General features: G+C 27.0%; 1 protein-coding gene across 2 annotated transcripts in view; it reads right to left on the bottom strand.

Moving 5' to 3' along the window:
- SNF4Agamma (SNF4/AMP-activated protein kinase gamma subunit) overlaps positions 1 to 26,693 on the bottom strand; it is a 1,283,477-nt gene that overhangs the window by 614,679 nt on the left and 642,105 nt on the right. Inside the window, exons 4-5 of one of the 2 annotated variants that reach the window (XM_075357143.1) lie at positions 18,888 to 19,186; positions 6,633 to 6,875 (exon numbers count right to left, since the gene is read on the bottom strand). In XM_075357143.1, the coding sequence (XP_075213258.1) occupies positions 6,633 to 6,875; positions 18,888 to 19,186 (542 nt within the window). The remainder of the gene's footprint in view (positions 1 to 6,632; positions 6,876 to 18,887; positions 19,187 to 26,693) is intronic. The other variant, XM_075357144.1, reaches the window with a different exon arrangement.

Genomic DNA, 26,693 nt, shown 5'->3' with positions numbered 1-26,693 from the left:
TTATTCTACAGTTGCTGAAGTACTATTAGAATTAGAGTTTAGATCTGATTATTGCCACTTACTGTTTTTACTCATGTAATTCACACACCTGAATTTTTAAAAAACATTCAAAAATAAGATATGCAATCAAATAAATATAACTTTCTCTCTCATTATTATATTTTAAAAAATACAGTAATTTTTTTTTTTAAGTTTAATCAAAACAAACTCTTTACAATAAGCACAAATGACTCCCACATGAATTCATAATAGAATGAAAAAAAAAATAATCATAATAACAATTCCCCTATGAGTGAAAACAACAGGAGTAATGTACTGCTTCCCTGAAAAAGGATCAGCACACACCTGAAAAAGGATACACACCAAAGCAATAATTTGTAAGGTGACACAATGCGACACTGTCATTTGTAGAACTGAATATCACCTTCATTTTATTAAACTCAGCATACAAATATGTGACAGTATGTTCGCTCAATGAAAAATGCAACAAGACACCATTCACTCTTCACTCTCATGGCTACATGCAGACTAGCACAGGACATTCTTCGGAACAGTAACAATTGGAAATTGCTTTAACTTATCACATGCAAATACAAAAATGTCAGTCACCTTATCACCTTGTGTCAGATCACTTGCATCTATATACAAAAATTATCATAAGATACTAATCTATATATTTAATAAACTATTTTTTGTTATTTTATTCTTGTGTTTACTTCCAATTTCTACGGAAAAGTTACTTACCAAGTAAAAATTACTTATATGCTGATAAGCTTTAAAAAAATTCCTTCGCCTCTCCTAATTACCCGATTTAAATTTTCCAAAATGCAGTCAGAAGTATGAATGCTATTTTATATATGAATAAATTTTCAAGTATCTAAAGACTTCATTTCAGGGTCTACACAATTTAGAAAAATCGCATTTTTCTTTTTACATCTGGTTGCAAAATTATTATGCAAAAACTGTGAGACTGATTTTGCTGAAATTTGGTGTGTTGCTTTATCATATCAAAAAGTTCTTTGAGGCAAAATCTGAAGGTCCTATGTATAACATAAGAACTCAAAAAAGATTCCCAAAAAATCTTGTTTTTTTTCATTTTTTTGGCAGTTATTGTTATTTTTGCATCAATAATAATGCATTTTTCGATTTGCAACCCACAATATTGTGTGTAAAATTTAATAATGAAATTTTTTCTCTCTTGATCTTATCTCTAAAATGAACAGTCATCGAGTTATCTACGGAAATAAGAGAGAAAAAAAATGGATATTTTTGCGATTTTTTTTTTTTCATTTTGTTTAATAAAAACTTAAGCACACTTTTTTAAATTGGTACATAAAAAAATAATCATTTCTGATGATATTCTAAAGGCATTTAAGCAAAAATTGGTGATAATATAGAAAAAGTCCAAATATGCCAATTTTAAAACAGATGCCCCTTGGACTATCTGGCTTCAATTCATTCAAAGCTAACTAAATTCATTTTTGTTTTAATTTTCACTATTTGATTTTTATTTATTAAAAAACAATTCTCATAACAAAAATATATAGTCTAAATAAAAGTCTATATATATATATATATATATATATATATATATATTAATTTAATGATAAACCTTCAAATATCCACAACTCATGAGAAAATAATCCAAGACAGTTCAGTGTGTTTAAAACATAACAGTTAAAATAAATCCATTTTCATTAAATAAACTGAATATTCATATTCTTTTAATTTAATGACTTAATTTCAGTTACTTTGTGCATTTTAAAAATATAGAACAAATTTTCATTTTGGTTGAGGTAAGAGTATCAAAATTCTTTGGGATTTTGGGCTTTTTTTGGACAATTTTGGTTGAGTTGATTGCAATCAAAATGGGAGTTGCACATTTCAGACTTTTTCTTAACTGTAGTAATAAGCCCTCATTGAGAGCTTTTCAACGAGATGTCATACGTCATACTTATTTTCATTAGTTCTAGTTATAGCCAAATAAAACTTTAATTAATGAAATATTTGGATCTTACAAGGGAAGGCATATCGGTTCAACTCAGACTTCATGTCCTTTTTTTTAACTTTTTTTTCATTTAAATATATTGATTTATTAATAGTTATTAACCAGATCGTAAAAAGTTTCACAATAAATAATAATTCAATAATAACAATAAAAAACAAAAAATATTTTAAAAAATTCAGAAGTTATTAGTGAAATAAAATTTTATGCACTTTTAAAAATGTGTATATGTAATTTAATAGGCATTATTACATATGTGTATATGTAATAGGTTTGGTGAAACATCTGATTATTTAATACTAATTGAAAATTGTATTATTTTTAGATTTTCTAGTTTAATTTCTGTTAAACTTTATTTAATTATTCTGAAATTTCTGTTTAATTTTATCTACATTAAAGTTAACTACAGAGTGATTGAAAAATGGGCCTCACAAGACAACAACATACACTGAGGCATACATGTCCAATCTCTAATAAATTACAAAAAATTCTTATCTTTTAGTTCATTACTCCTGTGATATTGTCGGACAATATCTCCCTAAGTTGGAGTTGATCATCATTTCGTTTATTTGTTTGTTTCCCAATCATTTAATTGCTCTTTAGTTTGATATAATTCTTCTGATCTGAATTTTGTACATGTTCTCTCATTTTCAAATCTTCTCTCTCTTTATATTCATTATCGTCCCTTAATTTTTTTATTCTTTCTTTGGTCTTAATGTTTTCTTCCTCTTTATATTTATCATCTTCTCTTACTGTTTTTATTCTTTCTTTGTTTGCAATATTTTCTTCCTGTTCATTTTTTTGTGCAACATTTTCTTCCTTTTCATTCTTTCTTTGGTTTTAACATTTTCTTCCTCTTCATAATCATCTTCTTGTCGTTTTTTTGAGATAAATTTCTTCATGTTATCTTTTTTCAGTATCATTTCTTTTCATTTTCATTTCTTAACTATCTTAATTTCATTTTTAACTATTCACCAAGTAATCCAATAATGAAAATTGAATATTTTACTCCGTAAGGTCAAAATTAACATTTGTAACCAGTATAAAGGAGTTCACTAAATGAAATAGTTTAATTATTGTTAACATTTATTTATACAAGATACCAGAAATCTTTTTTCAATCAGCAACTCACGAAGATACAAATAATACTGATCTAGTAGTATGAGTAATAAAAGGACTTTTACTCTATCCTAATATTCATGTAAGATTGTTGAATTAATAATTGTATGAATATTTGATGTTAATAAAAATTAATATTTTAGTAATTGTGTAACTGTCCACTTTATTAAAGAATTGGAGGATCGTATTTTACTTTCAAATGAAATAAGTTTAAATGAATTGCAGCAAAAAATGTATATATGTAATTTAATAGGTATACAAGGAAGTCATGTGGGGACCACATCAGAGTTTTTTTTAATAATAGTAAATGATCAGCAGAACTCAACAAAAAAAAAATACATGTAAGAATCTCTCTACCCAGATGTATAACGATTTGAATTTATATTAACTTGGCAGGAAAAATTAATATAGACATAAAAAAACCTCCCAAATGAAGCATACAAAGAATTTTTTTATTAAATAAGTAGGGATTATTCAACATATAGCAAACAATTAAAAAAAAAAAACAAATAGCCCTCCACCATAGTGCAAACAAAATTAGCAAAAGCTGGTGCGAGTAATACAGGTTTTAATACGAACAAAGCAGTAAAATTTATAGTAGAGTAAATTGTATTTTATAAACTAAAAATTAATTTACTAAGTTAAAAAGCAGCTTATTCGTTTTCTTTTTGCTATGTTAATTATCAATTTTTGCTGTGTAGTACTCAGTACATATACCACATTATCAAGAATGAAAAATCAATATCTGTGGTGTTATTCAGTGCAATATGTATTTTTGAATTGCTGATAAAAAAAATATTTAACAAATCTGAAAAAAAAAGATATTGTCTTTTTAAAGACTAAGACTGTATTAATTACTATTCTACAAAACTAAAATTCTCTATATTCCTAAGTGTTCTCTATATTTGTCTGAGTTCTCTATATTCCTTCAAGCATGAGGCTCAGATATTTATGGTTTCTCAATTATAACACTTTAATAAATACACAATTTTGCAGGTACAGTTTTATCAAACTTTTTATTACTCCGGAATCTGTTTCTTTATTCATAATAGTGGGTTATGCGTATCATACATTATAAATACATTTTTTCTACAAATATTACTAGGTAACGCTCATTAATGAAATTTTAGTCAATGGTAACTAAAAGCACAGTTAACTAATCGGCAATTAAAACCATTTTACTATCTGTAGACTTTTATTACGAGTATAAATTTAGTAAAAAAAACTAAATATTCTACCCACATTTAATTTATAAATAAATACTGAAATTTATATATACATAGTACTGAAATTATTTTTCAATGATTGCAAAAATCATCAAATATATAATACATGAAGTATGGAACCAGAAAATACGCAAATCCCGGCAGTATTGAGAGAGTTATTTAGAAAGTTCTGTGTTTACATAGGACTTAAAATATATAACATATTATATAAAAAAAATAAAACCTATAATCACTGAAAGTAAATTCATTGAGGAAGAGATGAAACAAGTTCCTGATATCCAAGATACGAGCAGTATTTTCTCAAAATTAGAATAAATCAATTAAAGTTAAAGACCAATAAATTAAACTAAGAAAATCAATGTTAAAAGAAAAATTAAATTCAAAATGTTATGCTATTATGCTGTTTCAAAGTTTTACACTACATACTGCCACATAAGTATAAAATTTGTAACAGAACTAAACTCGATAGGATAAATATTACATTAGTAAAATTAAAGTACAATGTAATTAATTACAGTGTTAATAATTCAGAAACAAGTGCACTGATATTACTCTAGGCTAGATAGGCCAGAAAATAAGAATATGAAAATTTATTTGTAAAAATATTGAAAATAAATTTATTATTATTATATTGTCAAAATTTCTAAATTAAATAGCCACTCAAGTACAGCGCATTAAAGGAATTCATTAAATGTTTTCTAACAAAAATAAAAAAACTTAAGCTTTCAAAATTAAAAATAACCAAATAAATAAACTGTTAATGGTAATAGTAATTGGAAGGACAAGGAAACATTTAAAAAATAATACCAAATACACAGATTTAGTTTTAGAACTGAATGAAAATTAGAACAAATAATGAAAAATAAATTTAAATGACTCGATGAGTTCCTTCTTTGTTACATTTATTTTTTTAAATATTTAGTTTCAGTTAAATCTTATGGAGAATTTCTTTATCCAATAATTAACTTATTTATAAACCTTTAACTAATCCTAAAAATTATCAATATCCATCTTTATCAAACCAGATAAGAGATCTGTTTTTATAAAACTCAGCACAATATTTTAAAGTATAAAGGAAAGTCCTCCCTCATTCCTTCCACTGCTTTCTTGCCAATTTTTAATAAATTTTAAAATTACAAAGATCTTCCTACTAGTTAATTAAACATAAAATTAAAAGATATTTTTACAGAACCAATATTACTACCATTGAGTTTTACATATGATTAAAAAATGGGGGAAAATATAAAAACATGGATTTTTTGGTTTTTTTTCACTTAATGTATACATTTTCTTTATTCCTATTTTATTTATTTAATATTTTCATAATTACTTTACTATTATTTCATGTATTTATTTATTATTTTTATTATTAATTTGGCACTTTAAAAACCTCTATTTTACCAGCTAAAAGACTGAATATCAACTTTCCTTTAGCCTTCTTTTTTCTTAATGATTTCGCACATGTGGTTCAATGTTTTTTTTCTTCATTCTTGTGTCCATTTTGCTATTACCTCTTTTTTTAGAGTGAATTTTTTTCTGGCATCATTTCGTGTTTCTGATCATTTTTCAAAATTTTTCTTTATTTTTTACCTCCTACAGTTATTTTTCTTTCTTTTAAATCTTTAAAGGATTCACAAACTATTTTAGTTGCCCTTTATTCACATAAAAAAACGACAAACTAAATTTCTATTTTTTTATTTATTTTTACTCTCTCCTACTCACAGTTTTCCTTAATATCCAGACAAATACTGGGACGGTTCTACTTTTAATGTATGGAATAACATACCTACCATTCCTGCTTTGATCTATGTAATGTATATAGTTACATATATATCTGAATAAAATATTTACTTATTTTCTACTGAAGTGGTTTAAAGCATCTCGTAAATGTCTTCCTAACACTTTTTTCAGGTTTCAGTTGGTTCTTTCATGCAAATATTTACTAGGTAATAACTTATTAAACAATCTACAAACAATGATGTAAGGTAAATAACACCATCTTCAATGGTTTATTTTTTTTATATTATTTATTTAATCTTACACAAACCTACTGCAGTGTACCTAAAATAAATAAATTTATGTAAAAAATAACTTTTAAATTTAAGTACATGTCTGTCTTTATAGACAAATGAATTTCATATACTGAATAATTTATAACATTCTAGATTGAATGAACATAAATACTCTACAAAATATTTTAAGACTGACAAAAAACTACTAAAAAATGTCCGATCATGCTAGTTTTTTTTTTTTAATAACATACATCAATTACAGTTACTAACCGCTTTGCGTTTATCCTCAGCAGATACAGCAGAGTGAGAACGATGACGAAAGAGATCAATAACTTTAGAAACGGGGCCACGAGATGTAGTGCTGCCTGAAGAACTATCAGAGCCAGCACGAGGTCGTGTACCACCGACAGGGGTTGTACTTGGTTCTGAAGAACCAGCATTTTCACTACTAGATGTTGAGCCGCTATTACTAGCACTACTCCGGCTTCCAGAAGATGGAGACATTAAAGAGTTCTGCAATAATACAATTTCAACTAAATACATAACAGGAAGATTGTAATTTATCATTAACAATGTTATACTACTCTTAACTCCATACAATATGTAAAATAACAATATAATAAAGCAGAAAGTAAATTTGTCACTGTACAATTATGAAGTATACCGAGTGATACAGTATTTTTTAAAGGGGACTGTTAGCTGTTGACAGAATATTTCATAACTTATTTAATTGGTGAAATATTTAATTAAGCAAACATAATTCCACAACTTATATTAATAATAATTTCAACATATTATATTCACTAGTTAATACAAAAAAAATGACATGTAAATCCAAAAATGACAATCTGTAAAACCAAAGATGACAACATGTAAAATCAGCATTTCAAAACACATCACACATTCAGCATTATTTTAAAGCTTAACAGGAAACAGACAACAAAGAAATACCATTAATAGATTAGAAAATAGTTTATCAAAGCAAAGTTAAAGTTTATCAATGCCTTTAATATCTATAAAGCAAAAAACCAAAAACTGCAGTAACAGAAGCTTGTTCATCTAAATTATGGTTATCACAACTTAGCAGCAAGTTATGCAAATTTAGTAGCTTATAATTTCAAATCATTATTAATTTACATTTAATGTGAATCATAATTAAAGAAATTAAAATTCACAATAAGTTTCATGATGAAACATGTAGTTTCAAAAATTTATTGCATATAAAGTCATTAAAGATTTTTGCGTCCAAAAAATATAACAAAAATTTAATAATGGTATTTATTATTTTCATAACATAATTTTATTGAATTGTTGTATATAAAAAAAAAATAATAATTATTATTTCCATACTTGATATGTAAAAATACTTCGTAAACTATCAGTAATTACATATGAATTCATAGTTTGTTGATAAACAAGCTTTTTTTATTAAACACCAATAAACATTCCTTAAAGGACAGTATGCTTATGGTTTTGCCTTGTAAGTACTAATTAATAAAGTACAAATTTTTAATTTTCTGTAATGGAACAAACTACTTACTTCTTGCACAGATTAAAATGAGAGAAAGAAACTTGATTACCTTTCTAAATACCATTATTTTTTTTTTTTTTAACTTTTTTCTTTTATATTTACTTTTAACTGAATTAAACCTTTATAAATGTTACATCACTTGCATATACGCATAAAATGAATGCACAACTTTGTCATCTAACCTTAGTGTATAGAAAATAATCACAAAATATTAAACTCGATTTTTTTATTTATCTACATGAACAAAAATCTGAAAAATCATGATTTACAATCTTTCAGTATTCAGGAAATCTATTTAAATAATTATTGTTGTTTATTTACTAGCAAAATAACAAACATTTGCTGTTAATTAATAAAGAAAAGAATAAAATTTCAGAAATTAATTGGATTTAGTCTTCTGGTAAATAATTATTTGTTTAATTAAAATTAAATAGTGCTCAATACATTTACTTTAATCTGTATATTACGAGTAATAAGGCTTAAGTATAACTTATCTTTGTTGATTTCAAGTATGTAAACCTATATATTTTAAAGAGAAAAATGATATAAATGAGATTATAACAACTGAATGAGTTGAGGTAACAAGCAGCATTTTGGCTTCCTATCCACTGCTCCTAGGTTTGGTTACCAGAAGTCAAATCAAAAGAAGTTTTTTATCTCAAAGCTTATTATCAGAAGAGAGATTACCATCGTAACTGGGCACTTACCAGTAGTGAAATAAACAAATTAATATAACAATAGAGAAAAAAAGAAATGATAATCTATACTTGAGATTTGGGTTGAAATTTATATACAACCCAACTACGTATTAAACCCACACGATTATAATGTTTGTGTATGATGTATGCATTCACATAAAGGATAAAATAAAAACATAAGTACGGTGCATTCAAAAAGTAACTGAAATCTATACAAGCACAATTACATCCATACGATGTGAGTAATGTTTTCTCTAAAGGTTGGTAATCCTGCATCGTGTGCGATCTGCTTCTGCATGCTAGTTAGGGTAGTGACCTTGAGATGATAAGGTGTGTTGCCTTTGAACAACTGAGACTGTCTTTATGTGCGAGCTCAGAATAGTATTAACTTTAGAACAAATAACTTTATTCAATATTTCTCATTGAATAAGTCACTGTGAGTACTAAGAGTCAGTAGAAGACCAGTTTTAGATATTCAAGAACATTGATTCCTAATAAAAATATTGTAAAAGCATTAATGTAAAAAATTTAGGGAGATCAGTATTGGACTATGACTGAAACAGTAGACCATCAGTAATCGATGAAGAAAAACTGCAAGACATATGTCGCTATACAACATAGTCCCCAACAAGTTCATGCAAATGTTGGCCCAATAGAAAAACATCAGTGTTGCAATCACACACGAGGCGGTTCATAAGAAGCACAGTTAATATAAATGAAAACAGTTCAAAAGTTATGGGCTGTAGACTGTGAAAAGTGAATTTAATACTATGAACAGTTTCAACTGTTTCCAGTGGGCAGCCTGACAACATTTTGGTTTATGTCTTATACCGATGAGGCACAGTTTTGCTTATCAGAATATGTGTCCATAGAAATAAAATTTATAATCTGCCAAAAACCCACATGCCATACATGAAATTCCTCTACTTGATCAGAAGACTGGGGTACAGATTCCAATATCCAGGCAAAACTTAGATGGACCCATATTCTTTGCAGAAACAATAGTCAGTTCATTATTGAGAAATCATTCACCGCTTCACAGAAGAGCTAACCTTCTTTTTTATTTTTTTTTTAACCACCAGAACCACCGTTGGTTCTGAGGATGAGATGAATGATTTGTAGCGTGTGAAAATGCCATGCCTAACTGAGATTTGAACCTGGGACCTCCGAATGAAAGGCCGAGATGCTACCACTCACGCCACAGAGGCCGGCATAAGTGGTAGTACCATTCACTGCGTCACAGGAGAGCTAACCGAGGATAAAATTAATAACACATTTAACAAGACAACTTCATGATTGCACGTACAGCCAGGTGGTCTATGAAGTTACTCCAAGAGGCTTTTATTGATAAATTATTTCTCAAGACTTGTGGCCCTCTTATTCTCTGGTCTTAAGCCCTCTGGATATTTACTTCTGGGGTTATACAAAAGGAAATGTTTATTGAGGAAACCTCCATAGCTTCCAAGAACTTCAAACTGATATTCATAATTTCTCCAAGAATGTACCACATAAACAACTTATGAGTCTTTGAGAATGAGAAGAAATGCTAACAGATACGTCTGAATTTTCATGGGAAATATTTCCATCAACTACTGCAGGATAACTTGATGTTACATACAGTTATACTGGTGCACGACAGGTGTCTACAGGTTACTTTTCAAATAGTTTATTTTAAAAAAGGATTAATCTATAGAAACAGAAAATAGATTTCATATAAATCAAATTAAGATTTTAAACAAAAAAGTATGAACAGCAAATTATATAATCACTTTAATCATTCATTGATATAGATTGTGTCAAAAAAAAAAACTTTTATTATTATTATTTATTTTTTTGAAAAACATTAAAAAAATAAATTACTTCACATAAGAAGAAATTAAAATAAATCATTAAGATATAACCAATAAGACAATAATATTTTTATTTAAGGCAGTAATCAATTAATATAGAAAAACAAACTGAATTAAAATCAAATAATTTATGTCTATATTCCATCTGAATATATTTTATAACTAAAAAGAAAAAGAAAAACAGAGTTAAAATTTTAATGTGAATTTTGACATAAAAGTACAGTAGTAAGTTTTACCTTTCAATATCTAAAAATAGCAACTGTAAATTTACTCAACAGTATGTAACAGTCAAATGATTAATAGTTTTAGCACTTTATATTCAAGGATTTGTAAATTCATACTTTACAACAAACAGCATGTTCTGAATTACTTTTTTTAGAAGTAATTATCAAAGACATCTCATAGAGCTAAAAATATAGTTGTTTACATTCAGCATATTGGAAACAGAAGAAACAAATAGTAAAAGAAAATTAAAAGAACAGGCCTTACCCTAATGAGATGAATATTTCAAAGATTTACACTCATTATTAGAGTTTTATATTCTATTTACTTTTATTCTATTTTAGTCTTTTAGTACTTACTCTTCTAATAATAATACTTTCATATACAGTCGGCCCATAGTTGTTTTTTGTTTTATAACAATGAGATGAATTTTACATATATAAAATATGGAATATTTAATTAGATTTCAGGTTGGCAACCTATTGGTGATGCTAAAACTCCGCCGTACTATATTGTAAAGACTAATTATATAAAATGTGTTTTAAATTTCTGTGACAAGAAAAGTTAATTTATCAACAATGAGGATGATACAAATATTTTTAACTTGACAAAGTAGGCTTTTTTTTAACGTCCGAGACCACTGTTAGGTATTGCTTCAGAGGATGAGATGAATGATTTGCAGTGTGTGAAAATGCCATGCCTGACCGAGATTTGAACCTGAGACCTTCGGATGAAAAACCAAGACACTAACACTTGCACCACGGAGGCTGGCATTATTCTAGGTTGTTTGATAATATATTAATTAAATTAAATATATGAATCTATATTTGAAAGTAATAAGTGTGTAAAAAGTTTCAATTACAAATTAAACAATTAAGATAGTTTTTTTTAAAAACGTTACTGTCAACTATTTTTTTTTATGAAAATGTAATTCCTTTTTTTACTAGAGGAATATCAAACCAAGGCCTTTTTAAGGACTAATATCCTAACTACTATGTTGGCTAGTAGCTAATACTGCTGAATTCACTAATATTATTTATAGTATGCCAATCCTCCTCTCTTAACAATAATGCTGCTACCGCTGCAAGATAAGCTGCTGATAAATCAAAATAAATAAATTGCAAGAAAGAAGCATGGTTTAGATTAGATTAATGTGTCTCAAGAGAATGTTATATCTTTATAATAACTAAATTTAATTGAAATATATAAAGTACTTTTTTATAAATATTTATTTTTACAATTTTTTATAACAGAAAAAAATCTGTGTAATCCAAGGAATTAAAGAAAAACAACCTCGTTATTAAAAAAATAAAAATAGGTCAGTTTTAATACACATAGATATTGTATCCGATAACTGTTATCAGGTCAACCATAATCCCATATTAAATTAAAATAAATAAAAAAACTAGCAACAGAAACTTTCAAAACAAAAATCTACTGTTATAAATATTTCACTTCATTAAGCACATATGTGATAAGAACACTATCAGCATGATAAGAAAAATTATTAACAAAGTTAACAATTTTATTAATTAATGCTGTAAATATTTTTTTCTAAAAAAAAAAATGATTAATCATTTGAAACAAACAAAAACATTACACTAAGATATCAACTGTCAAGATTTATTTCAAAACAATGAATTCAATTTGAGATCTGAAAAGAGAATAATATTTTTAATAACTTAATGTTTAATTTATTAAAAATGAATGACAGCAATAAAATTATAAGCAATAAAAAAATAAAAATATAAGCAATAGATTCTTATAATTTTCACTTAACAATGATAATGTTTATTATTAATTAAGTTGAAACAGTAAAGGTTATCAATTATTAATTTAAAAAAAAAACTTTAAAAAACTGCAAATCTAGAGAAAATAAATTAATATATTTACAGCTGAAAAAAAAAAATACTGGGAGAATTAAACTTAGGGATGAAATGTAGAAGGGCAATATTAAACTAAAAGAAAGTGGTAGATCCATAAATCACACGAACATTATTCAATGTTTATAAAACTTCAATTAAATAATTGCACTGAAAGAAAATTTTAGTTCAGCAGTGTGATAAACAGCCTCAGAATGAACAATCCAAAGACAAAGTTGTAAATGAATTGAACAACTGAAATCCAATTTTAAAAGTATTATGATGACTTAATTAAAGCGCTAAAAGCTAAGTCTTAATTAAAAGCAAATGTGCATTAAGTCGATTTGAACTGGGACCCTGTAGAAGTACAGAACTATAGGTGATTGACAATGAGATGAAATAAGTTAGGTAATTCTAATAAACAAGTGTTTGATGATATATCAAGCTGAAACCTAAATGAATGTGAAGTTAGTTTAATTAGATTCTAATGCTAATGGTGACAGTACAGTTTACTTGTGGTTGCAGGATTTAATCAGTGGTAATGTCTAAACAATAGTCAACCTGAGGGTGATAAAGAACTACTGACCTGAAATTCCCACAATATTAAACCAAAAGTAAAAAATATATAAAAGTAAAACAAACAAAAAAATAACACAGAACCATTGTTTTGTAAATCATACAAGCAAACTAAATGCATGTTCATGTCAGGCTGTAAATACAAGGGTGCACACGTACATACTATTTATTCTTGATACTTTTACAAAAGAGTCATTTTTATTTCAAACAAACAAAAATTCCTAAACATCCTCATGTACAATCTGAGTGAGTAGAATAATTTGCATAAACATCAATGCAAATTTATAACAGATTTAAACATGTTTGTATTGTAATTCATACCAACAAATATAAACAGAAGAAAAATGAATTATAAAAAAAAGAAATAAAGCTACTAGTGGAGTTCCCTGTTAAGATTCAGTGAAATATGAAAATTATAATGAAAAAACATGAGAGAGGAAGTCCAAGGACTCTACTTCAGAACACGAAAACACACTTCACATGATTATACAAAGAATAAAAATATAACATACAAGATAAATGAGCATGTATGTGAAACTTTTAAAAGGCTTATTTACAGAAATGTCACTAACGGATCAAGAATTATATCTTCTTTTTTATCTCTTTTCTTGCACATATTCTATTGCAAAAAGACACTTTCTGTTTTTTTATGTATGTGTTCAAACATAAAAAATAGTAAAAACATTAAGTATAAACAACTTCTTAAAAATTTTTTGAAAAAACTACACAATTTTGGATTACGAGCATCTGGCCATAAAAATATAAGATACAATTTGTTTAATAAAAATTACAGTCATCATATGAGAAAATTCACAAATATTTTTTAAATTAGGATGAAACTTCATTTCATCCATCACAATAAAATTACATCAAAAGAAATCAGGAACATAATAAAAAAAATTAAATACTATACAAAAGAAAACATATTTTTTGATGTGCATGAATTTTTTTTATTGCAAAAATAATGATTCATTTTTAAGTTACAATTACTTGAGGACAGATATATATTTTATTTTCTTCCAGGTACAGATTTTGTTCAGCAATTTCTCATGATTAGTTGGAAATTTTATGGAGTATTTTATATTATTTTCTACTACAGAGAGGTAATGAAATATGCAAGTATATATTGTGTTTAATTTAAAAGAAGTCTTACTGAAAGAAATAAAAAGCAAAATCTAAAAGTTGCTGGTGTTGAACAACTACAACAGTTTGGTTGAAATCATTTTTAAAATATTTAACTGACTTCTGAATATTTAATTAGTCTTCAAAATCAAAACCATTTTAGGTTTGATATAACTAACAATCTGTCATTAGATTTACTGCAATAAATAGTTCAAGCATAAAAGCAACTGTTTAAATGTGAAAAATTCTAAAAAGATGTTCTTATGTTGTGACCATAATATATAATAAAAACACCGCCTGCTTCGAGCTCATACAAGAAACAGATATCTTTAAAAAAAATAAATAAATAAATAAATAGTTGGCTGAATAATAATAACAATGATTCTTCTTTCTTATCTGTTACCTTGCCAGTAACAGATAAGAAAGAAGAATTATTTTTATCACTCATTTGTCTTATTCATGAACTTGCCTAGTTTTTTCTATTCTATACTGATTACTCACCTTAACATAGAATCATCTTGCCCTGTATCAAAAAATATCTATTTTATATACTTATTCCCAGTGCTACCTGATTCTGCTTATCTTAACATTACCCATTTTACCATTAACCTGCGAGAATTAAATTTTATATTTATATGAGTTTAAATCAACATTTTCTTATGCTGATCCATGTTAAACTTTCTCCGTTTGGTAAGTATTACCTAATTTTAAAGAACTTAGTAATTTTAATTTAAAACTAAACTTCAAATATATCCTTAAGCTTTTGACTCTTTACCTTTCACATTCATAAAATTATACTTTCTAAATAGATGTAAGAAAAATATTTCTTCAAAATTGTTTTATTTGAGGCTAGTAACTTCTTTTCTGCAAATGGCTTTCTTCAATACTACTGGTCGATCATTTATGTCTCTCAGTTTTATCTAACTTTAGTAACATTACTAACTGAATAGCAAACATTCCTAAACCTTCATTATAAGTTTATCCCCAAATTTAAAGATAAACCATACTGGCTCTATAACTTACATCAAATGTAATTAAAGTTTAATAATGTAATAAATATTCAAAAATTTTCTAATAATTGAACTAAATCATGTTGATTTCCTTTAAATCATTCATTTTTAATTAAAATAAAGGTATTTCTGATTAATTTGAATAGTCTTTTTTAATTTCTATTTTATATCACAAAGTTATTTTAATTATAATTTTTCATATTCAGTAACCTAACAATATCAAAAATATACACATTTTAAAGGATAAACAGCACAGGAAATACATTTGAATTACTGATTAAAAGAAAAAAATATAAGTAATCAGATACTTGAAGGATATTTAAAAAGAAATGAACCTACTACATATAGACTGTGCAATGACATTTTACTTTGATATGAATTTTATTCAGAATTTGCATTTACAGCAACATTTGTTTGCAGCAAACATGGATCATAAAATCTAAGTGCTTTTTTATTTGGTAGATTATACAGAAATATATTCATATAAAAAAAATTATGAGTAAGTAAAATTACCATTAAAATGGCCAAACTAAAAAAAAATATATATATATTTTTTTTTTATAAACCTGAGACCCCAAAACATCACAATATACAAGTTTATAAATTCAAGAAGAAGCACCATGGCAGCACTTTTACTCATAATTAGTTGATAAAAAGATAAAATTCTATGATAAATATCAATAAATTTATTTCAATAATGATAAAAGAAAACCACTTTTTTATGTTTTAATTAATAAAATGGTGATTTTACTACGTTAATAAAACAAAGCAACCAAATCATTTGTGGGATGTTATCGTGAATATTTAAATTCTAGTCCTCAGAGAAAGCATGACACGCAAAAATTATGTAACTGTATAGATTAGATATATATCTAATTAGCAAAATCAGCATTAAAACATACTCCGTATCACAAAATACACTAAAAAAAGCTTTGTCACTAACACTCCAGTCTAGAAACGAGCAGAGAGTACAGTGCTCACTCAAAAATTAGTAGAATGTATGAGTTTTCAGTATTAAATATTTTCTTCAACATAGCAAACTTAGATATTTTATTAACAAAATAGATATAAACAACATTTTATTTTTTCATCAGAAAATAAAATTCTGATTAATTATAAACAATAAGGTCAACCTCCAAGTTACAGACTTTTTATTATAATTTTTAAATATTATTTTAAAAATAATAATAGCAAGTAATCATGTTTTATTTTTTTTAATTTTAAAGATCTTTAATGAGACAAGTATGAAACTAGCTCTCCAAGCCCAGACAGGATGATGTGGTTTATGTTTGACCACATAAAATACAAAATCGGTGGGACAAGTCTATGTGCAGAGTAAAGCAACATAAATACCAAGATGCAGAAACAGGTAAACTCAATTGAGAAAAGGACTTCTATGAGAAAATGATTATCTACTCAGACAGGGCAGGAGAATGAAACAAATATAACTAGAAGAATCCTCCGTGCAATAACATTAGATAGGAGACTGGGTAATTTAAATCAGAACAGGAGCAGCACACTAACAATGAATAATGATTTTACATCAACTAGTTCAAATGTACTGTAAAACAATTGTTTTTCTTCCAGATAATAAGGAGCTACTCGAGAACAGATTGAAAAATAACTTAAGGAAAACCTTTGCCTATCACTAGAATTGATTGTCATGCGAAGTACCAACACCGTAAACCATTCATTCTATTAGAAATTAACCTGTACTATAACAAGTCTATAGTATCATTTGAACTCCAATATTTGCAGACTGAGAAGTAAAAAAATCTGCCAAATCGGTCTAGATCTAATGTTAGAAAGATAAAAATAACATACAATTTAGAAATTTTGCAAAAGGAATTAATCGAAAATAGGATAAAATTGCTGTACTTACAAAAGAAAGTTGAATTCAAAATGGAATAAAATACGGATGTATTCTCATTTACCTAACAGTTCTGATTTCAATCCTAGAAAAATTAGGTCTAACAAGTAGAAAATAATAAATTACTGCTTGAGAAATACCATTAAAATGTATTACAGCATATCTGAATGATAAAGAGAAATATTGTGATATTGGTAACTAGAAAGGTTAATGAAATATTTATTAATTAATGGGAAAAAACTTTGAAAGCAAAATTTTTTCCCACTAATTAATAAATATTCAACAATTTGTATTAATTTTAATTCTGTAATCTATATCTTTTATATAAATAAATGTATACTTATCATTTAACTAAAGTAATAATACACTGTTTCCAACAGCTGAACATATGTAATATGAGAATTATAATAAGCAGCTCACAATGTAGCTTTGTTTCATAAAAAAAAAAATTATGAAAAAATTGTGTTATAACAATTCTGAGAACTATACTGTTAACTAAAGTCCATAGAAAAAAATGAAACGTAATAAAAATGTTCACAGTAAATACTAATCTTAATAAAATAAATTTTCATAAATAAGGCAATGTCAACTTTTAATCAACATCAACACAAGACACTAGAAAAATACAGGTATCTGAATGTAGCTATAAAACATATTTTATATATATATATATATATATATATATATATATATATAAAATGCAATATTTAGTACAGGTTTTCATTTAATGTCCACAACTACCAAACTTCATACAAAATATTGGAATAACTTAAGCCAGGAACATCATAAATTTCACAATATCATAAATGAAAATTCACATATCTTAACCATAAATATACAATTTTCAAACAGTAATTTTTATACAAATAATAAATAATAAAGGGGAATATTACAGCCAAGATGAAGCCAAAAAGAAATTTGAGGAATAATGCACCCAAAGGAAAATTTCATTAACAAAACATAAATTTATTATTAAAATGAATACGCATACATACACAAATATCATTAATTCTTTAACACAATACAATTTTTCCACATACCAGAGCACGCCATTGCACTGGCATGTTTCACCAGAACATTTTTAAACTAGTAATATTTAACAACTAACATTTATGGACGTACTTGTCATATTTTTAAAAGACTGAATAATTTAAAACATTTGCCATCATAAACGCAACAGAATATACAAAATTAGCAATTGTTTTATTACCTAAAAAATTATGAACTGAAATAATAATTGTAAAATTAAACATTTTTGTTTTAAACTATTTAATTATTATCAGATATTGTTCTCTGAGTGATGTGTAAAAGAAAATTAATTTACAAATTATGAGGACTGATAATCAAAATTAATCAATTTATATTCAATAAATTTACTTTTATTTATATTTAAAGTAGTGGTCAGTATTCTTTCTCTCTTTTTGTGCGTTTCAAAAACAATAATTTGTTTTATTAATACATAAATGTTTGTTTTCTGATCAAGCAATTAGTTTAACAGCGTTATAATATGTGGTTTTTACAAATTTTATTAATGAATTCAAATTACATGATTCACTAAAGATCAAACAGTTTGAAATATAAATAGAAATAAATTCCACTGATTCTTAATATGTTAAAAGATATTTGAAAATCAATTTTAACGTACTTCCCAAATATGTACTTACCAGATACATATCTACAACTCTAAAAATTTGTATTTGGCTGCGATTGGATGTAGTTTTACTAATTATAATAAATTCACCGTAATAAAAATTACGGTTTAACTACAAAATATTTTAACTTACTTGAACAGCGTTTTTCATCTGAGCAATAAGTGTAGTTGGTTTTCTAGAACGGGACGCATCAGACTTAGAACGAGGCCTGAAAGCATCCAATAAAGTGCTAGGAGTATTTCTGCGAGGAGACTGCGCTTGACTTCCAGAATTTAACACATCATCTCCTGAACCTCGTCTCCTATCTCTCTCCTTTTCCTTTTCTTTTTCTTTCTCCTTTTTCTTTTCTTTTTTTTCCTCCTCTTTATCTTTTTCTTTGTCTAATTTTACAGCCTGGCAATGAAACCGACCCTGAGATGTACTCCAAGTACCTGTAAAAATGTGAAAAGATGTTGAATTATAAAAACTATAATTTTTATTAATTACCAAATCAACCAAACATGATTACCAATTTACAAATAAAGTTTAAGATTATATTACTCAATGAGTCTTACACGAAAAGATTATTATAATAAAGAAATAAAATATATGTATGTCCACAACATAACACAACACACACACACGCACAACCATTAGAATTTTAATGATTTTTTTTTTTTTAATTCAAATGTTTGCTCTTGTAATACTGAACAATTTAATTAGTAAAAAATCCTAAATTGTCAAATTGGTTTTATGAATAAATTAGGCAAAGCCACAAGATTAAATTGACCGTATTGGAAAACACAGTATTAAATACTACAAATAATAAATCTTATATTACAATCAGTATATAATAACATATTATATATATCACATCAGGAATAATCACTAATAAATATATCACTAAATAAATAAATAAATAAATAAATCACTAAATTATATATATCACTAATCCATGAATAAAAAAAAGACGTGGGCTAGTGTTTGTCTGGATGGGTCAAGGGAAACTGTTGTAAAACCTTGCAAAGATCAGAGCAGCACTACAACATACACAATCGATTATAAAAAAAGAATTGATGAGATGATTAAAATTCATATCTATATAAATAAAAATAAATGCTTGTCTGTCTGTATGTCTCTTATGCCTTCCTAAACTGTTCATTTGATAGTGATGAAACTTTGGGGAATGGTTGGACGCATGCCAGGGAAGGTTTCTGAATTAGTTTGGATCCGCTAGGTGGTGCTGGCGTCAAGATATTTCAAAAAATTGTATATATGGTCTGATTTGCCTCATATTCAGAATACATGTTACTTACATGGAAAGAATTATCTCTGCAAAAAATGAACCTGCTAGATGGCGCTGGGGTTGAGATATTAAGAAAAATTATATTTATGGACCGATTTGGTTCATATTCAGAATACGAATATTAGTTATGTGAAAAGAAATATTTTTGCAAAAACTATACCCACTAGGTGGGACCGGTGTCGAGATATTTACGAAACAAACAAACAAATATACAAACAAACTTTTTTATTCTATATATATATATATATATATATATATATATAAAAGGCATGTTCATATGTGTGTCCGCTTAAGACCAAAAAACGAATGGACTGATTTACATGCGGGCAAAAGGGAAAAAGGGGAAAATATAAAACGGGGAAAAGGGAAAAAGGTAAAAAAATAAAAGAGGAAAACGGGAAAGGGTAAAAAGGAAACTGGGAGAGGGGTGAGGGAGAAGGGTGAAAGGGAGAAGTTGGAAAGTGAAAAGGGGAAGGAGAATAAGTGAAAGGTAAAATTTGTGAAGTTCAGTTTTTTAATTTTTTTATCAAATTTTAAATTGTGTTCATTTATACTGTCTCTCTTCAACTCTTCGGCAATAGCGAAGCATTGCCGGGTCTGCTAGTTAATTACCAAAACATAAACGTATGAGGTAAACACGTGAAAATATTAAATATAAAAAGTGGTAAGAAAATAAAATCACAATTCAGAAGGTATAATGAAAATTATTTGAGCACATATGTGCTACACATATATGTGTATAAATTGAATGGATTGCAAAAAATTCAAGGTTTTTTTTTATTAATTTTTTAATTATTATTATCAAAACATTCATTGACAAAGAATATTGTTTCTATGAAAGAAAATCTTATTCTAAATAAATTGACGGGAAGATATTTTTAAAATGATTCAGTAATTTATTGCAAATTGAATTGAAGATTAATAAGGCCCTTTTGTTTAACCAAACTATTATGTCGAGTTACACAAAAACAGCTCTGTTGTCTAAAATGCATATTATAAAATATTTCATTAACTACTTTCAATGATTATCACACTAACAAAAGTAATTTAATTAATTAAAAGATGGATGGATGTAAATGCCAATAAAAATAACAATTTTTAACATCACAGAATTAAAAGTGTTCTGTTTTCTCTGGAGATTCATAAAGCAGAACATACTAAAATTTTTTAATTGGATATATTGTTTAATATTTAGCGTTTGATTGTCACTAACAGACCAATAGTGTAAATAAAAAGAGATCAAAACTGTTCCTGAGAAAAAAAAACATTAGTTTTACACAGAAATTTTTTTTTTTTTAATGTAACAAGAAAAAACAGCAAGACAACAAATAAATGTAAGGTAAAATTGTATAACATAAACATTATTTGGGTAAATAAATAAATAGGTAAATTAATATATATGAGTATAATACAAGAACAGAAATACAACTAAAAAAACTTTTCAAGAAGTTGAACTAAGAAAAAAATTAAAAGAAATCTTCTGTAAAAGACGCAGATCGCATTGTACGTTACCTTTAGATGACTGTTTCGTGATGTTACATTTCCATACTGTTAAAGAAAGAGTTCATTAGCTAAGAAATGGAATTATGTCATCTGTAATGAACTATTAAAATACAAGCATGTTATTTGCTAAATCAGTTCAAAAATTGAAAGCTACAGAATGAACCAAATTATAGAATTTAAGGGTACACAACAAGGATCATTATAGAAAAAAATAATGTCAACAAAGCGTATAAATAATACAGGCAATCATATCCAGTCAGAAGTAGCATATTTTTACGGTTCGTTTTTTAGAACAGAGAAAAAATGTTAGACAGAGCTGGGCAACTAAAAAGAAACTTTTGATTCATCATACTAAATCCAGGTTAAAAAGTACATTTCGAGTAGGCTTAAGTATAGATTTACAAGCTGTTTCAAAATTAGTTTGACAATTAATTAATAAAGTATTTTCCCTGCTTTTATATTAAAAAGTTTATAAATTACAACTTTCCATAAAATAAAAATTTAAAGTTGTATAAGTACAAACATTAAAAGTTATATAACCTTATTTTACAATGTAATTAACAACATAAACAGCTACTAGAAAAATAAAATTTTCTCATCTTTATAATATAAAGTAAATTTTCTTGATAGGTTTTTTTCATTTATCTATCACATATCTGCAAGCTATGAAACAAATTGGGGCTTTTTGCTAATCCATATTACTTCCAATCCTAAATAATTCTAGTAAGACCTCGCAAAATAATTCTTATACTTCAAAAATCACTACAATTAGATAGAAAAAATTTCAGTTTTTACTAAATTTACTGACCATCAATGGGGTCATAAAGTTTTTGATCGAGGATATGAACAAGTGGAAATTTTTCCGATTCTAAATGACATTATGATAGGGCAGTGATAAATATAATGACCATGATGTTTGCCAACAGGGTAAAGTTGGTAGATGAACAAGGAGTATTTTTATTTGCTGCAGCTTTCAATTCTTGAGCATTTGAAGGAATATGAAACAAGTTAATAGTTTGGTGATTTTAATTTTTTGGCTGAAATTCACAAACCTAATATTATTTCTGTCATATATATATATATGGAGTTGATAAAAATGAAATTATCTTTGAGATTCATAAAGCAATGGAGCAAGAGAGAAACTATTATTAAAAAAATAACATTTCATAACTGATAAGTGATATGATGCTTACATTCTGACAGAAAAAATTGTTACTTTCAGTAACCTCATTCCTGCTAAATTTCCATGCTTTGAAACCAATTTCATTCTTGGCATTTACAGTATTTCAATGATACCTAATTCTTCTACAAAGACTATAAATGAAGATAAGAAATTTCAGTTTTGAAAAGAGTGATGATAGTTATTTATTTACCAGCTGTCCTTTTTCATAAATTATCCAACTCACAATCAAGAACACGTTAAATTTATCAAATCTTATATACAAAGACCAAGGGGTGAAAAATAGATATTCCTCTTAAAGACTAAAGGAATGTTGCTGGATATAATTAAACTTGGATAAGACAACAGGCAATGAGGTTCACTGATCTGAGTAATAATTTAAAACTACTGACTTTAATTCAGCCCATGAATTCATTTCTTGCCTTTGCTTTGTACAAATAATAAATATCTTTCAAAGTCTTAGATTTAATAAAATTCAAACGTAAAAAAGTCAGCGATGAATGAACCCTGGGCTTGAATTAGCTGGGAAAGTTATGAAAATCACTTTTGAAAAAAATGTTCTGGTGTCAGAGAGTTTTTTCAATTCAATCATTTTAAGTTATATTTGTATCTTTTTTGATAATATAATTCCTTTTTATTGAAAAACAATAACCAAAATTATGAATTTTTTTCACATTTTTACATAAAATATATTATTTCTCTTTAAAAATCACCGTTACTAGTAACGGCAAGCTTGGAGTAGTGATGATGACTACTACCCAACGTATCATCATGCATCATGTTTATGCTGCAAAGAGATGACTAATCATGGTGTGCCAATGTTTCAAAGAACAATAGTATAGCAGTGACATGCGGGCTGATCATCCAAGTTCACCATTACATGGCAGCCACTGTACATATAGTTAAATAAATAAATACAAAATGAAAAAACCGATTATTTCTAAACTTGTGAAGGACTTAGTCCAATTGTCATTTGGACTATTGTTTTGTGTTCTTGAAAATGAAAAAAAATTCTTTATTTTGGGGTTCCCAAACTTAATAGCATTTGGGTAAAATTAATTTTTAAGAAATAATCCTGAAATGGTCCAAGGTAAGAAAATAAAACTCCCTTCTAAACAACTTTAAAGCATCACTAAAATAAACCAAATAAACCCCCACTATTAGGACCCTTACAAAACCGAAAATAACCCAAAACCATTAACTCAAACAAAGTAAAAAAAGCAGCACCCAAAAGAATAAAAATAAATCAAAAAAAGAACTGAAAATAAACATTTACTAACTGCAAAATTACATAATTAAATTCTAAATTTAAAGCACTTGAATCTGCCAAATTAGTAAATAAATTATTTTATTACCAAAAATCCTTTCGTACCAATTAGAATTATAAAAAAGAAGATAAAAAAGAAGAAAAAGAATAAAATTTGAAAAATAATTTTTTTAAGTTGTTCAAAAAATGCAAAGATACAAGCATAATTCTAAACACATTAAGTTGTAATTTTCTATGAAGGGATGAAAATTTTTGGCTAATTTTTTCCCAAGGAAAAAAAGATTAAGGGCTATCCAAAAATTAAGATTTTACATTTTAAATCAATGACTAACTTGCAAGACAGATTTAAATTTAAAATACATTTAAAATTTTTTTTTTACCACAGATCAAGGTAGTGAGATGGGCAAAAAGATTTTATAATGCTTTAAAGGCCTACTTATATAGAAAATATAGATGCAAAAAACTCCCACTAACTCCTTCCTTTTCTAAAGCAAGATATCATTAAAAAAAAATATATATATAAAATAACTTTTTGGGGAGGGGATGAATATTAATAAAACTTTTTCATAATTTGTTTAACATTCCAGAGATAATATGACTTCCCATTCGGATCTCCGAAGGAAGAGGAGAAAGGTGTTTCATATAAAAGACAAAGAAGTGAGAATAGGTACGTGAAATGTTAGAACATTATTGTCATCAGGTAATTTAGAAAACATGAAGAGAAAGACAAAAATAAATAAAATGGATGTAGTAGGGATAAATGAGGTTAGGTGGGAGGGAAGAGGAGAGTTGAGAAGTGGTGAAGTTACCTTATATTTCTCAAGAATTGAAAAGAGGAAAAAAAAGAGTAGGATAGCTATAAAAAAATTAGTATAGCAAGCAAAAAAGTATTTTATGTAGATGATAGCGTAATGGCTTTAAGGTTTAGAATACTGCCAAAAAAAAATTGTAATAGTTCAGTGTACATTAATAATAGTTCAGCAAGTATAAGGATGAACATATTGAATAGACGTACAATAACATTGAGGGGTTATTAGAAAATGACAGGATTGCTGTAAAATAATTAGGGAGGACTGGAACATTAGGGTGGTGGGTGAAGGCAGTGATGGAAACATAGTGGGCAAGTTCAGTTTGGGAACACAAATGAAAGTGAAAACAGGCTGGTTGAATTTTGCAAAGAGAAGGATTTGTTCATTACTAATTTTTTAAGTTTTTTTCAAAATCATAAACAAAGATATACTTGGACAAAACCAACAAATGGATTTCATATAGATCATTTTTGGTTGAAAATAGATGCAGGAATGCTTGTTAAGAATGCAAATGGGCTTCCAGGAGCTGACTAACAGGTGATCATATTCTGTTAATGATGTTAATGATAAGATTAAAAAAGAATTAAAACTGTAAAGAAGGTGAAGAAATAGAATATAGGGGGGCTAGAGGGCGTAGGGAGAGTAAAAGTAGGTGAAATGCTAACAAAGGCAATCACTCAAGGTAAAAGGGAAAATGAACCAGCAGAGGAAATATGGTGAAGGATAAAATCATCTATGAGGAAAGCTGCAGAGAAAGGGATCACTTTCTATGAAGGTATCCAGGCAAAGAAACATTGAGCGACACAAGAAATGATAAAAAAAGGAAGAAAGAAAAAAATACAAAAATAAAGAAGGAAAATGCAACAGAACACTCTAACGAAGATTGAATAACAAATAAGAGAAACACATGCACCTATGGAAAGATGGCTAAAAGAAGAATGTGAAGAGATAGATAATTTAGAAAAGAAAAAGAAGTATGACATGTTGTATTAGAACATAAAAAACAGGACATGGGATAGAAGAAATCTTACTTATAAAATGAAAGAAATTGAGACGAAAGATGGTAAAAGCGTTTATAAAGATTATGGATAACAAAATGATGGGAAGAGTATGTAGAGGACCTGTGTGTAGGGAGAAGAAAATGTGAAACATGGGAAGCTAAGATGGCAGAAGTTATGGAAAAGGGAAAACGTCCACCAATTTTGAGATCTGAAATTTTACAAGCTATTATATGTTCAATTAACTGTCCTCTTATTAAAGGGCATGACTGAAAGAAGGTGTGTATATACAGTAGTCCATGATAGAAAGGAGTTAAGAGCAATTTGTTGTATTACCTTATCTATCCCGATCATTCAGAACGTAAAGAAGCAGTTAAGATATAATCAGTAGTAATCAAAGATGTTGCTTTTTTTGAGAGCAATGATTTGTCAGTCTATAGTCAAATGTATAGATGAAGATTGAATGTAACCTTTATTTTGAGAAAGTTAGAATGGCAACATAAACCAATTCATTACTCATTTTTCCTAGAATGATTGGTAAAGGAAGCTTGTTCTTGAGAATTATATCAACATGGGAAGAGTAACTTTGGTCTTGTATCAGATCATCTACAACCTTTGTGATTATGGTACTAACAAATAATCGTATCACCAAAATATAAAAAGGTTAAATAAGACATTCCCAAAATTTCTTCAAAAGATATCATTCTAAACCGTAATCCTACATAAAATCATTAAAATTGGATATTGAATTTATTTCCCCTGAAAATCTATTGTAAAAATGAAACTTTTCTAGGAGAAAACTGAATTTTTAAAAACTAATAAGTAATTGCTTTATAAATAAATAAAAAGTTCAAAGGTGTTCATAAAAAATGTTATTTCATTTATAAACTGGCAAC

This window comes from Lycorma delicatula, chromosome 2, assembly GCF_047948215.1.
Source record: "Lycorma delicatula isolate Av1 chromosome 2, ASM4794821v1, whole genome shotgun sequence".
NCBI lineage: Eukaryota > Metazoa > Arthropoda > Insecta > Hemiptera > Fulgoridae > Lycorma > Lycorma delicatula.
This window is presented reverse-complemented; position numbering and strand designations above follow the sequence as displayed.